General features: G+C 47.4%; 1 protein-coding gene across 1 annotated transcript; it reads right to left on the reverse strand.

Moving 5' to 3' along the window:
• Positions 1-6,868: 6,868 nt before the first annotated feature.
• MRGPRD (MAS related GPR family member D) lies at positions 6,869-7,588 on the reverse strand. The gene has a single exon (XM_073809452.1). The coding sequence runs from the start codon at positions 7,439-7,441 to the stop codon at positions 6,869-6,871; it is 573 nt and encodes a 190-aa protein (XP_073665553.1). The 5' UTR covers positions 7,442-7,588.
• Between the last annotated feature and the right edge of the window lie 5,264 nt (positions 7,589-12,852).

The following is a 12,852-nucleotide window of genomic DNA, read 5'->3' on the forward strand; positions in this document are numbered from 1 at the left end:
TGCCTATGGGTGGTTCCAGGGAGTTTGGCCCTTCAGGGTCGGGGTCTGCCCCGTGTCTTCTGGAACCTTCTCAACATCTCCATGGACAGAAGTGCAGCCTCTTATGAGCAATGCCTGGCTCACAGTAAATGATCGTAAATGTTTGTTGAATGAATAACAGACCCATGACTTGGTGAATTCAACAGAGGTTCTAATTCAGCAAATTGCAAAAGCACATGGTGAGTTTGTTTGGTTTGTTTGCTTGTTTTCCAAATCAGTCTCAGCCTCCAGGCTACTAAAAAAAAAAAAAAAAAAAAAAAAAAAAAAAAGGTGTTTTTTTTCAGCATGGGCATAGAAATTCCCCGAGTTTTAGTCCAGATTTCAAAACAAGAAATTAGGGATTGGAGCAGTCATTCTGTTGACTTAAGGTAACCTGGGCTGTCAGAAGCAGCCCTCCAGCTCCCCAGCTCCCTGAGCCCCAGTAGGAGTCCTGAGGCTCCTCCCACTCTTCCTGGGGGCTCCTCCCACTTTTCATGGGGCTCCATGAAAATAGCTCTGTGGTCACCCCTCAGGCTGTCCTCTGTTGACCCAGGGGTTCTGCTAACCATGCCAGGGTATGAACGGGAATTCCTCTGCCTTCCATCCAGGGAAAAATTTTGTGGGGCCCAAAGCTTATCAACAAGAAGGTGGTGCTCTTGCTAGATCACGGAAGCAACCTCAGTGCCCATCGACAGACGAATGGATGGAGAAGATGTGGTACATATATACAATGGAAAATTACTCAGCCATAGAAAAGGAACGAAATTGGGTCATTTGTAGAGACATGGATGGATCTAGAGACTGTCATACAGAGTGAAGTAAGTCAGAAAGAGAAAAACAAACATCGTATATTAACGCATATGTGTGGAATCTAGAAAAATGGTACAGATGAACCAGTTTGCAGGGCAGAAATGGAGAAGCAGACGTAGAGAACAAACGTATGGACACCAAGGGGGGAAAGTGGCAGGTGTGGTGCTGTGATGAATTGGGAGATTGGGATTGACATGTATACACTGATGTGTATAAAATAGATAAATAATAAGAAACTGCTGTATAAAAAAATAAAGTAAAATTCAAAAATTCAAAATAAATAAATTAATTAATTAAAAAAGAGAAGGGGGTGCTCTTTAAGAAAAAGAATACAAAATTATTACAACAAAGTTAGATACAACGAATATTTGTTTAGAATAGGAAAAGAAATCACAGCAAATTAAAGATTTTTTTTTTTTTTTTTTTTGCGTTACACGGGCCTCTCACTGTTGTGGCCTCTCCCTTTGCGGAGCACAGGCTCCGGACACGCAGGCTGAGCGGCCATGGCTCACGGGCCCAGCTGCTCCGCAGCATGTGGGATCTTCCCGGACCGGGGCACGAACCTGCGTCCCCTGCATCTGCAGGCGGACTCTCAACCACTGTGCCACCAGGGAAGCCCAAATCACAGATTTTTAAAAGCTCACAAATAATACAAAATAGAGAAAAATATCTGCAGTGTTTTTTCCTACCTTTTTTGGCTGCACATTCTTTGATAGCCTTTAAATACGTCAATAGTGTTGAATATTTTCCATAGAGAGAGCTGAAAGGTAATTCAATCCTTTTTTTTTTTAGCATGGCTGAACATTTATTTTGTAATATTAATAGTTTAAAAATGTTTCTTAGCTCCACAATTCATTATTGGTAATGTCCTATACATTTAAAAATTTTAATTTAACTAATTCGTTTATTTATTTATTTATTTAGGCTGCGTTGGGTCTTTGTTGCTGTGCGCGGGCTTTCTCCAGTTGCGGCGAGCAGGGGCTGCTCTTCGTTGTGGTGCGCAGGCTCCTCGTTGCGGTGGCTTCTCGTGTTGCGGAGTACGGGCTCTAGGCCCACGGGCTTCAGTAGTTGTGGCACGCGGACTCAGTAGCTGTGACTGCGGGCTGTAGAGCGCAGGCTCCGTAGCTGTGGTAGCACAGACTCCGTAGCACAGACTTAGTTGCTCCGTGGCATGTGGGATCTTCCCGGACCAGGGCTCGAACCCGTGTCCCCTGCATTGGCAGACAGATTCTTAACCACTGCGCCACCAGGGAAGCCCCCCAATGTGTTCTTAAGACACGTTTCTCTTCATCGATCAGATTATCAGGATCCAAGAGCTCATTCATTTCTTCTATCCTAAAATGATTTCCTCTTGGGGAATTACTTTTGGCTACCATTCAGCTCTCAGTTTCAAACTAACTTCTATCGACTTCGTTATCTTTATCCCTTTTTTACCATAGTTCATTCATTTTAATCTGAACTTTTACTTCTTTTACAAACAAACAAAAAGATAACAAGAGAAGGTCATTTTCATATCTATTTAAGCCAAGAGTTTATATAATTTTTCACTATTTTTGGAAACGTTCCAAAATATCTTTCCACATTTGAACAATCTTTTTTTGTTATTTACAGTTTCTGTTTTTCTTCCACGTCAGCCGGTTTTTCAAAAATATATTTTGGAGTCTTGAAAATGGCACCGTCCCCGTGACATAAGGCTTGAACATAAGGCTTGTGATGGGCTACTCACTCGTTATGATAGCTCTTTAAGAGGAGAAGCCAGGCTGGGCTGTGTGTTAAAATATTCCAATTACGAGATGAACTCGGAAGGAACACCTATGACCACTGGAAACACTGCAGAGGTCGACAGCAGTGTGGGCCACAGCTTTTTCTCTGATGGGATCCAGGCTGCATCATAATTGTTTGTTACAGCTTAGCATCCCGGAGAACGGATTCCTCCATTTAAAACGCTATGAATCTGGTGATTGGAAGGCTCTCCCATAGCCTGGCTCCTGGCTTGTACATTTCTCCTCCACCACCCAGATCCTTTGTGTCCTGACACTGGTAAAACCATTAATCAGACTTGGGAACCATCGTTACATAGAAGTGAGTGTGAACTACGTAAATATCTGTCACTAAACCCAAACTGAAGCTATCTCCGACTCAGCCTCCCCCAAATGTCCCTCCGTGGCCACGCCAACGTCACTGCCATGAAGGGGATAGTGACAAGGGAAGTTGGTGAGGAATAGGGCATCAGGGGTAACCAGACCTGGTTAAAATACATCACCTTGCAAATTCCACGAACATATGACCTCATGGACACAGCGCAGGGCCGCCTCCAGGGACTTACGGGGAGCCCACGCGGCGGGGAGTTTTGGGGCTCACGCTTTACCAGCCTTGCGCCCTCAGCCAGGTCTCAGTTCTCAGAGCCCTGCGTTATTAACTGGAAGACCCGTTGCATTTCTGATAGGAGTTCTTGTGTAAGTTAGTGTTCCTTGGTGCAGGCAACAAAAACCTCTTGTGGTCAAGTAATAAAGGACATCATCTGGAAAGAGAACGGAGAGCTTGGGCAATCAACACCCAGACTGGAGAACCAGCTTGAAAACAGAACAGGCATCGGGACGAGATCTGAGTTAAGTGTCAGGTTGCCGCTGTGGGAATGGATGACTTCCAGATGCTTCTCCTGCCCACTTCATGATTCAGCATCCTGGGAGAGAGGGACCTGGCCAGTGTAGGTCCTAGATCAGCCCTTAGATGTTCTGCGATGGTGAGGACCTGATAGGAGAGACTCAGGGGACCCCTATGGTCTCTGGAGTGGAGGTCTCCTTGATTAACCAAGTTGTCCTGCAAAGAGGGACAGTAGTAAATTGCGGGGTCCTAGGAAAGGGGGCCAGAGGCTGGGTGCCTCCCTCCCCAGTCCTCCCAAAGATCCGGCGCATGCAAATAGTAAGCACTCGCTGAATCCTTGTCAGCACTTACGGAGTCCTTGCTGTGGGCCACGTACAGCTAAGCGCAGCACGATCAACTCATTGAACGCTCTGTGAACCCAGGAGACGGGGACGAGTATTGTCCCCACTTCACAGATGCGAACAGGGAGAATCAGAGAGACTTAGTGACTTGACGAGCCTGCACCGCCCACGTGTGACAGAGGCCAGCTGCACCTCCCACCCCAACCCTGTGACCCCAAGTTCTTGTTTTTGCACATTTTGTAGTGTTTCTATAGAGAAAGTAGAAAGAGAACTTGGTTTCTCCTCAATGATGAGATTTATTTAACAATAGCAATAGCGGAGATGCATAACACATGCAACTTCACCCAGACATTTTGCCAGTCAGGATTACGCCTACAAGGACAGGATGTCTGATAAATTGCATGTTTGCACGTCTCCTGTAGAAAAAAAAGGTATAGCGTGTTTTACGGTTATACATGCGGCAATTCAAGCATATTTCTTACAGATGAGAACTGTTCCGACTAGGCATCCGTGAGAACGGAATCTCCCCACAGACTAGCTTCCGGTTATGTACATTTCAAACCTATTTCTTCTCCACTGCCCACTCCCCACTCAATTCTGGAGATGTTCCGATTTCCTTACAACTCTGGGCCTGCATTTTTCTCCACGATGCCGGGCGAGTTGGCACAGTGGGTGGTGGGAACACCCCTGAAAGGCATTCCTTTGCCGAGATGGTTTGCCTTGATCACAGCTACACACAGAAATGGGGGCTGTGAATCACATAAATGTTCCCCACGAAGCCCACACTGCAGGTGCCACCAACTCCACCTTCCCTTAGCCGGATCCCCTGGACACGCCAGCGTCACGTGGCCTGATGGAGAATATAGTAAATGTTACCAAAACATAACTGTGTGGGGACTTCCCTGGCAGTCCAGTGGTTAAGACTCCACCTTCCAACGCAGGGCGCGCAGGTTCAACCTCTGGTCGGAGAGCTAAGATCCCACATGCCGCACGGGGCAGCCAAAAATGAACAAACAAACAAACAAAACTGTGTGAACAATTTCTAGGGCTCCTGTCCTTCCACATGCAGCTGAGGGGCCCTGTGACGGGCCTCACCTCACTTACCCCCAAGAGGTGAGGTTTCCCTCGTCACTGACCATCTGCTTCAGATGGGCCACTTTGTACCTGTCCAGGTTAGAGGAGGCTGTGGAGCATGGATGGGGCTTGTGGTCAAAAGATAAGGGTTAAATCATAGCCTTTCTGTTCGCTAGCTGTGTGACGCTGGACAAAACATTGGCCTCTCTGAGCCCCGCTGCTATGCAGCACTACACAGGTGTCAGTTATTCTTATTAAGCAAATGAGCGCTTATTAGTGCTTATGGCATGCGAGGTCCAAACTGGTGCTGGGTGCTCCGTAAGGTGCCTGGGATGACTGATAAAGAGCCTCCACCTCTCACGCCTCCCTGGGACACGCAGACCTGGGGGTCTGAGCTGAGAAAGCAGGTGGCCCAGGGAACAGAGGGCACTCAGAGCACACCTGCTTCCAGGGGCCGCGCAGTCCTCAGCTCAGTTCAGTGAATGCCACGGGGAGGCCAGGACAGGGGTTGGCGGGGGCAGGGGTGGGGCGGGCAGCAGAGGCGAGGACGATGGGCCCCAGCTCCACACACACTAGTTCCCAGGACTCCCAGTTCTAGACTCAGAGATTTGCTGCGATACTGTACTTTTTATAGATTATCATCGAGCTTTTCTCTTCCTTTCTGAAGCTCTGACCTTCGCCCCATCTGGCTCGAAGCCTCCATGTTTCAGGAGGAGCTTGGGAACTGCTTCGGAAGGATGCCAAGAGAAGGAATGAAGTATTCTTCCGCTACTGATACACAGAATAGGATCACACGACAAGATGCCGCTGTGCGGGTGGGGCTGGGGTCCTGGGAACTGCCCTTTCCACTTCCTGTCTTTCCTCCCCCCTCCTCTCTATGCTTTCCCATCATGGACCTCCCATGACGCCCCCTTTGCACCCAAGCCCCCAGGCACGAGGCTGGACACTGGACGGTAGCAAAGGGTGTGATGCATCCACTCTTGTCCTGGACCCAGGAGCTGGTGGGAAGAAAAGAGGGAGGGTGGGGAGAAGGGCATCGCCCCCAATTTTCCCTCTTTGCACTTTGGCACGGGAAAGGGAGAAGTGTTTGGGGCAAGCTGAGGGAGACCCTGGTGGGGGGCAATCATTTGGAGCACAGACTCTCGTTCTGCTAGTCACGTGGGTCTCTGGGATGAAGCTGCCTCCAGGCTGCCCCCGCCTCCTGGGGCACCGTCCCCTCAACAACTGTCCCTCTCCAGAGGGGTCGGCCAGGGGCTCTCCGGCTGCAGTGTGGCCTCCTGGGGGAAAGCAATCAGACCTGCCGTGGGTGCAAGGCGACCCGAAGGCAAAGGCCAGGGGTCAGGTGCCGCCCAGGGGCCACATGGAGGACAAGGCCATCTCATGACCCGCGGCCAGCGGGAGCCGGGTCAGCAGTGGCAACACAGTAGACTGGCTGCAGCCTGCAGGGGTGGAGGGGGTCAGCCAGACACCTGGTGGAAGGTGGACCAGGGGCACCACCCTGCGGCCAGCTGCTACCAGCACATGCCCAAGGACCAGCCTGGGGCCACAGGGTCACACAAGCCACATCCCACCTCCTGTACTAAGATACTGTCTTAGGGGGAGGAGGCTGGGAGGGCGCCCCTTCCCACCCAAATGGGAAACATGCTACCCACCTGTAGAGACGATTTAGATAATTAGCATCAAACAGGCCAGGGCTGAACGCTAACATCTGCCCTCTAGCCAGAACATCCTCCCCAAGCGAAAAAGTTACGTTTCATCTTCCCAGCTGAGTTGCACTGTGAGATCTGGGACATGACATTCAGTGGGGGAGCCTGGCAGGTAGGAAGGGGACCCCGAGAGGGTGAGACGCAAAGCCTGCGGGGCTCCCAACAGCCGGCCAGCCAGGCAGGCGGCGTCCAGGGCGCGGTGCTCTCAGACCCCCGCCTCGTCGTTGGTGCCAGTGGAGAGCGTCTGCCCCTCCTCCAGCTCGGGCTCCTTCCACAGCGCCCTGCGCAGCACGGCCCCCAGGGGCTCCCGCAGGCTCAGCCGCCCTGACTGCCCACCAGGAGGTAGATGACCGGGTTGGCACTACTCCTCACGGACAGGGAGAGGCGGGCGAAGCGACTGAACAGAGTCTTCATCCGCTGGGGCAGGTCCAGCCAGTAGAGGAGGAACCCGGAGACGCCGAGGGGCAGGACGCAGACGAACACCAGGACGGAGGCCAGGATGGCCGTGTACAGCCACGTGGGCCGGTGCTGCTGGGAGCATCTTTGCACCTGCGTGCAGAGGGTGAGGCTGGCCGTGGCCGTCGCAGGCGTGAAGGTCCCCGTGATGAAGATGCTGACGATCAGGTCCACCGTGAAGCACTGCCATTCGTCCCGGTGCCAGAAGCTGCCGCAGAGCGAGGCCAGTGTGCTCAGCAGGAGGGACGGCGCCCAGAGCGGGACGCACACCGTGCCTGGCAGGTGCCGGGGCCGGTGACACTTGTACCAGACGGGGAGGAGGACAGAGAGGCAGCGCTGTGTGCTGATGGCCGTCAGCAGGCTCAGGCCAGCCACCTGGGCCACCACCTCGTGGGTCGGCCACGTGGCCCGTGTGGGCCATGCGTGGCCCATCCCCTCCCAGTGGGTTGCTTTCTAGGCTGAGCCTGGAGGACGAGGAGGTCGGCCACGGCCAGGTGGAGGATGCAGACTTTGTAGGGACCCCTCTGCCCATGGAAGCCCAGCAGCCAGACCACCAGGCCGTTGCCCACGATGCTGCCCACGCAGGTGAACATGACCAGGGCGCCAGCACCCAGTGGGCCGTGCCCAGCACATGCACCCCGGGGCGGTTCCAGTTTGCTGCCGGGGTCTGGCCGCTGTTCAGAGTCTTGTTCATCCTATGGAAGGGAGATAGACCAGCGTGAGATTCTGTGTCACTTGGACCCCGGGGGACTCCTGGGAGCCCCCCACCCGATTTTTCTCTTTCAGGACTCTCACGTGGGTTCTTTCTGCAACAGACCATGACCCGTTCCCCATGGCTCCCACCCTGCCTGGATCTGCCAGTAGGTCCACCACTGCAGATGCCAAGTTGTTACAGATGCCCTTTGTCCCAAAATCTTCAAATTCTGAGAATTAATTTTTTTTTTTTTTTTGGTACGAGGGCCTCTCACTGTTGTGGCCTCTCCCGTTGCGGAGCACAGGCTCCGGACGTGCAGGCTCAGCGGCCGTGGATCACAGGCCCAGCCGCTCCACGGCATGTGGGATCTTCCCAGACCAGGGCACGAACCCGTGTCCCCTGCATCGGCAGGCAGACTCTCAACCACTGCGCCACCAGGGAAGCCCTGTGAATTAATTTTTTTAAACTGGACCTCAGGTGCGAAGAACAGTTTAGTTATACCCTGACTTTATGGCGCACAAGGATCATCAGGCCACTGAAAATCAAATAAAATCATTTATTGGTTTCAGTTACCCGCTTCATTCCATCCTCTTTCTCCCCTCCCTTCCCACACCTGTTCTAACCTGTTTAACATACGTCCTTAGACATTTAATTATCTTTCAAAACAGGTGGTTGCCCATAAAGTATTTTTAATTTACATAAATGTTGAGATTTAGAATTTGTGCTATTTTTTTGGTTTTTGTTTTTTTTACTCAACAGTATGTTTTTAGGATATTCTCATTTATACATGGGACTGTTTTTGAAGTCTCCATTCTGTGTCATTGGTTTGTCTGTCCCTACAACATCAACACACTGTTGTTGTTTTTAAAGTATATGTGGCAGGGCACTTCCCTGGTGGTCCAGTGGCTAAGACTCTGTGCTCCAAATGCAGGGGACCTGGGTTCCATCCCAGGTCAGGGAATTAGATACCACATGCCGCAACTAAGAGTTTGCAAGCCGCAGCTAAAAAAAGATCCCGCATGCTGCAACAATGATCCGGTGTGCCACAACTAAGGCTACGTGCAGCCAAATAAATAAATATTAAAGAAAAAATAAAGTATATGTGGCTTTGTGTGAACCCCCCAGGGTTTTTTAACTGACAGCTACTAGGTAGTTTTTCTCTGCCAGTTTCATGGAGTTTCATCCTTCTATGCCCAGCCTGATTTTCCACCAAAGACTCAAGGGGACCCTCTGCAGATTTTTGCAGTTCTTTCTCTGAGTAGCTGGCTCCCTTCTCTGGTACTCCATCTCACAAATTCCAGCCACTTCAATCTCCCCAAAGTCTGACTTCTTTATCTTTAACTCGGAGACCACCATGCTCTGCCTGGCTTTCCCCACTTCCTGTACCACTGTCCAGAGAGTAGCTCCAAGCAGGAAGCTAGGGTGATACTAGAGCTCACCTCATATTTCTCTTGTCTCAGAGATTGTAGTCCTGGGATGCCTCTTGTCCAATATCTGCAAACAGTTGTTTCTTATGTTTTCTTTAGTTTTTTGGTTGTTCACACTGGGAGGGCTAGTCTCGTACCAGTTACTCCGTCATGGCTACAGGATATCTTCCTGTTGATTATTGATGGTGTAGAGACACACTGATGATTTTTGTAGTTTTTATTAATCAGGCAAATGACCTCATTTAGTTTATCATTTCTATCACTTTGTATGTTGAGTATTTTGATTTTCTATGTAACTGTCCTCATACCTCTAATTTCTTTTTCATGTCTTATAGCACAGCCCAGAACACCTAGCATTATGCTGAACAATGACTGGAATCAGGCACATTTATCTCTCTGCTAATCTTAAAAAGAAAATGTGTCTAATGTTTCTCCATTAGATATGGTATTTGCTCTAAGGTTTTGGTAGTATCTTTTATCAAGGTGAGAAAGTTCCCCTCTTAGTTTTTTAAGAGTTTTTTTAAATAAATGAATGATGAAATTTATCATGATTTTTTCCTGTGGTGTCTACTTAATAATTTTCTCTTTTTTCTCCCTTAGTCTATTTATGTGGTGAATATATATTGATACATTTTCTGGTGTTCATTCATCCTTATATTTCTAAGATAAACCATTTCTACTTTGCTGTGTCTTTTTCTTTTTTTAACCTCCTGTTGTTCTGATTTTATTTAGAAAATTTTCATCTGTGTTCATAAGTGAAATTGGTCCATAATTTTCCCTTCTGGTGCTATCTTTGTGTATTTTTCATTTCAAAGCTGTAAGGTTATACTGCTTCATAAAATGACTTGGAGAGAGAGTTCTTTTTCTCTACCCTCTAGAACAATTTGTGTCATGTAAGGATTATCTTTCTTTGAACACTTGGCAGAAGGTAAAACCATCTGGTCTGGTAATTTTTATGTGAGTGTTAGTGGATACGCATGGCTTTGGGAAAAAAAAAACCCCAAACTCCAATTTATTTAATATTTTAGGTTTATTTAGATTTTCATTCTCTTCTTGAGTTAAAGTAAGTAAAGTTATTTTTCTAGAAAATTGCTCATGCTTTCTGGTTCCACATTTATTGGTATAATACTTTACATGGTATTCTTTTACAATTTTTAAAACCTCAATTCTATTTGCCATTTTAAATTTGTGACTTTGCTCTTTTTTTTTCTTTATCAGTTTGCCAGAGGTTTGTTTTCAAGAACTATTATTTAAAAAAATCAACTCTGTTGTTTCCTTGCTTCCCATTTTCTCAGTTTATGCTTTTATTTCTTCTGCTTTCTTTGGATTTACCCTGTGATTCTTTTTGCAGCGTCTTGTGTTGAATTCTCTGGTAATTAATTTTCAAATGTTCTTTTTCTAATAGGTATTTAGGGCTATCAATATGCTACTAAGTATTTCCTTAGATGTTTCATGAGTTTTGATATGTAGTGTCTTCATTGTTTTTGATATCTAAAATTTTACAAATTAAAACCATTTAAAACATTTAAAATTTGAATTTTAAATTTCCATAAATTATTTAGAAATACATTTTACAATACATGCTTTGGCTGTCTTCTCATTATTGGTTTCTAATATTGTGTTGTGGTCAGATAATGTGGTCAATTTTTTGGTACTTGTGAGACTCACTTGGTAGCATAAGAGATGGCCAATTTCTGCATATTTATTTATTTATTTAAAGTCTTTATTGAATTTGTTTTTTTGGCCACGAGGCATGTGGGATCTTAGCTCCCTGACCAGGGATCCAATCCACATCTCCTGCATTGGAAGGCCAAGTCCCAACCACTGGACCTCCAGGGAAGTCCCTCTGTTTACTTTATTAACTTATTTGATTAAGCTTTTAAAATTGCATTGTTTAAATGATCTGTATCCTGATTAATTTTTTGTCTTTTACAAATATTAACCAATTATGATTGTAGTTTGTCATTTTTCTCTTTCCTTCACCTATTTTGAAACTTTGTTAAGTGTATACAAGTCCAAGAATATTATATGATCTGGTGAATTGTACCTTTTATGTAGTGACCTTCCTCATCTTTAATACTTTTTTAGCCTTAAAGTTTATTTGATCTGATATCAATTTTTAATTAATGTTTCCTAATCTCCCTATTCATTCCCCATGTGCTTTGCAAATACGAGACTGTCTTCTACAGGAATAACGTTACTTCTTCTTATGCGAGACCCACTAGGTTGCCAAAGTTTTGCTACTCATACATTTGGCATTGACTTCTTTTGGGATTTCAAAGGATTTCACTGGTCCAAGACTTGGATTTTGTTGAATTTCTTTTTTTTTTAATTTTTAATTAAAACAATTTTTGGCTGCATTGGGTCTTCATTGCTGCAGGCGGGCTTTCTCTAGTTGTGGCGAGCGGGGGTACCCTTGGTTGCGGTGCGCGGGCTTCTCATTGCGGTGGCTTCTCTTGTTGCAGAACAGAGGCTCTAGGCGTGCGGGCTTCAGTAGTTGTGGCTCGCGGGCTCTAGAGCGCAGGGCTTCAGTAATTGTGGTGCACGGGCTTAGTTGCTTGGCGGCATGTGGGATCTTCCTGGACCAGGATTCGAACCCGTGTCCCCTGCATTGGCAGGCGGATTCTTAACCACTGCGTCACCTGGGAAGCCCCTGAATTTCTTGGCTTGGAGATTTGGTGTAAATTCAGATTCTACACCTGTGAATGGTACAAATTTGGGGCTTTGATTACTCGAATTGGTGTCCAACTCCACTCACCCTCCACCCAGCCCCCTTCCCTTCCCCTTCTCCCTAAGGCAGGCAGAAGGTCCTAAAGACATTGGGGTGGACATTGCTTTCTTTAAGCAGTGGGGTCCTCCCAGGTTCTGGCCTCATGGAGTTCCCCCGATCAAGCTCTCTCCTTATTTTGCCCCAAGGCTACCTCTCAGCCCCTCTCCCCTTCCTCGCCCCAGCCCCACCTAGCTCCTGCCCACTGGAGCCTCTACCTGTCTGATGTACCTTGGGCCGTTGGCAGCAGCTCTAGTTGCAAGTTTCCTGGGGCACCTGGAGATTTCCCTTCCCGTCTTCCATCTTTCAGCTCTGGATTCTATGTGGGTGGGTGGGAGGAGATTGTTTTCTCCCACATGTCTTTGTAGCCACCGTGAGAGCGTGGTACCATGTCACACAGATACCAACCTCCAAAGGTGCCTTGTGGCTACAGTCAGAAGTCTGTCCTTTAGGTTCAACACAAGTTTAAATAATATTTAACAAATTTATACTATGTGCCAGTTACATAGTTCTATATAGAGAGAACACATACACATACATAATAGCATATATACATATACGTGTACCTACATACAGCACACACAGCACGTGTCATATATATATATCAATATAAACATACGACATATACATATACATATAGATAAACATATAGCAAACACATGTAATAGCATATAGACATACAGACAACATACAAATACACATATAATCACAGCAATACTATACACACATGGTACATGTGCACACACACAACATGCCCAGACATGGATATACGTGTACACGTGCACACACAGAACACATGTACAACAATGACTCTGATGGACAGAGCCCGTCCTCACGGAACTCACAGTTGGCAGGAGGTAGGGAATACACAGTTAGACAGTTACACCGGCCGCCGGGTACGGAGATGGACTGGGGATGGGGGGTAACTAACAAAGTGGGGATTCGGAGGCTGGGT

The sequence above is a fragment of the Tursiops truncatus genome, chromosome 8 (assembly GCF_011762595.2).
Source record: "Tursiops truncatus isolate mTurTru1 chromosome 8, mTurTru1.mat.Y, whole genome shotgun sequence".
Classification (NCBI taxonomy): domain Eukaryota; kingdom Metazoa; phylum Chordata; class Mammalia; order Artiodactyla; family Delphinidae; genus Tursiops; species Tursiops truncatus.

What these genes read in the sequence shown, in the direction of transcription:
- MRGPRD (XM_073809452.1), bottom strand. Translation starts at nt 7,441, where the DNA reads ATGGGCCACGCATGGCCCACACGGGCCACGTGGCCGACCCACGAGGTG.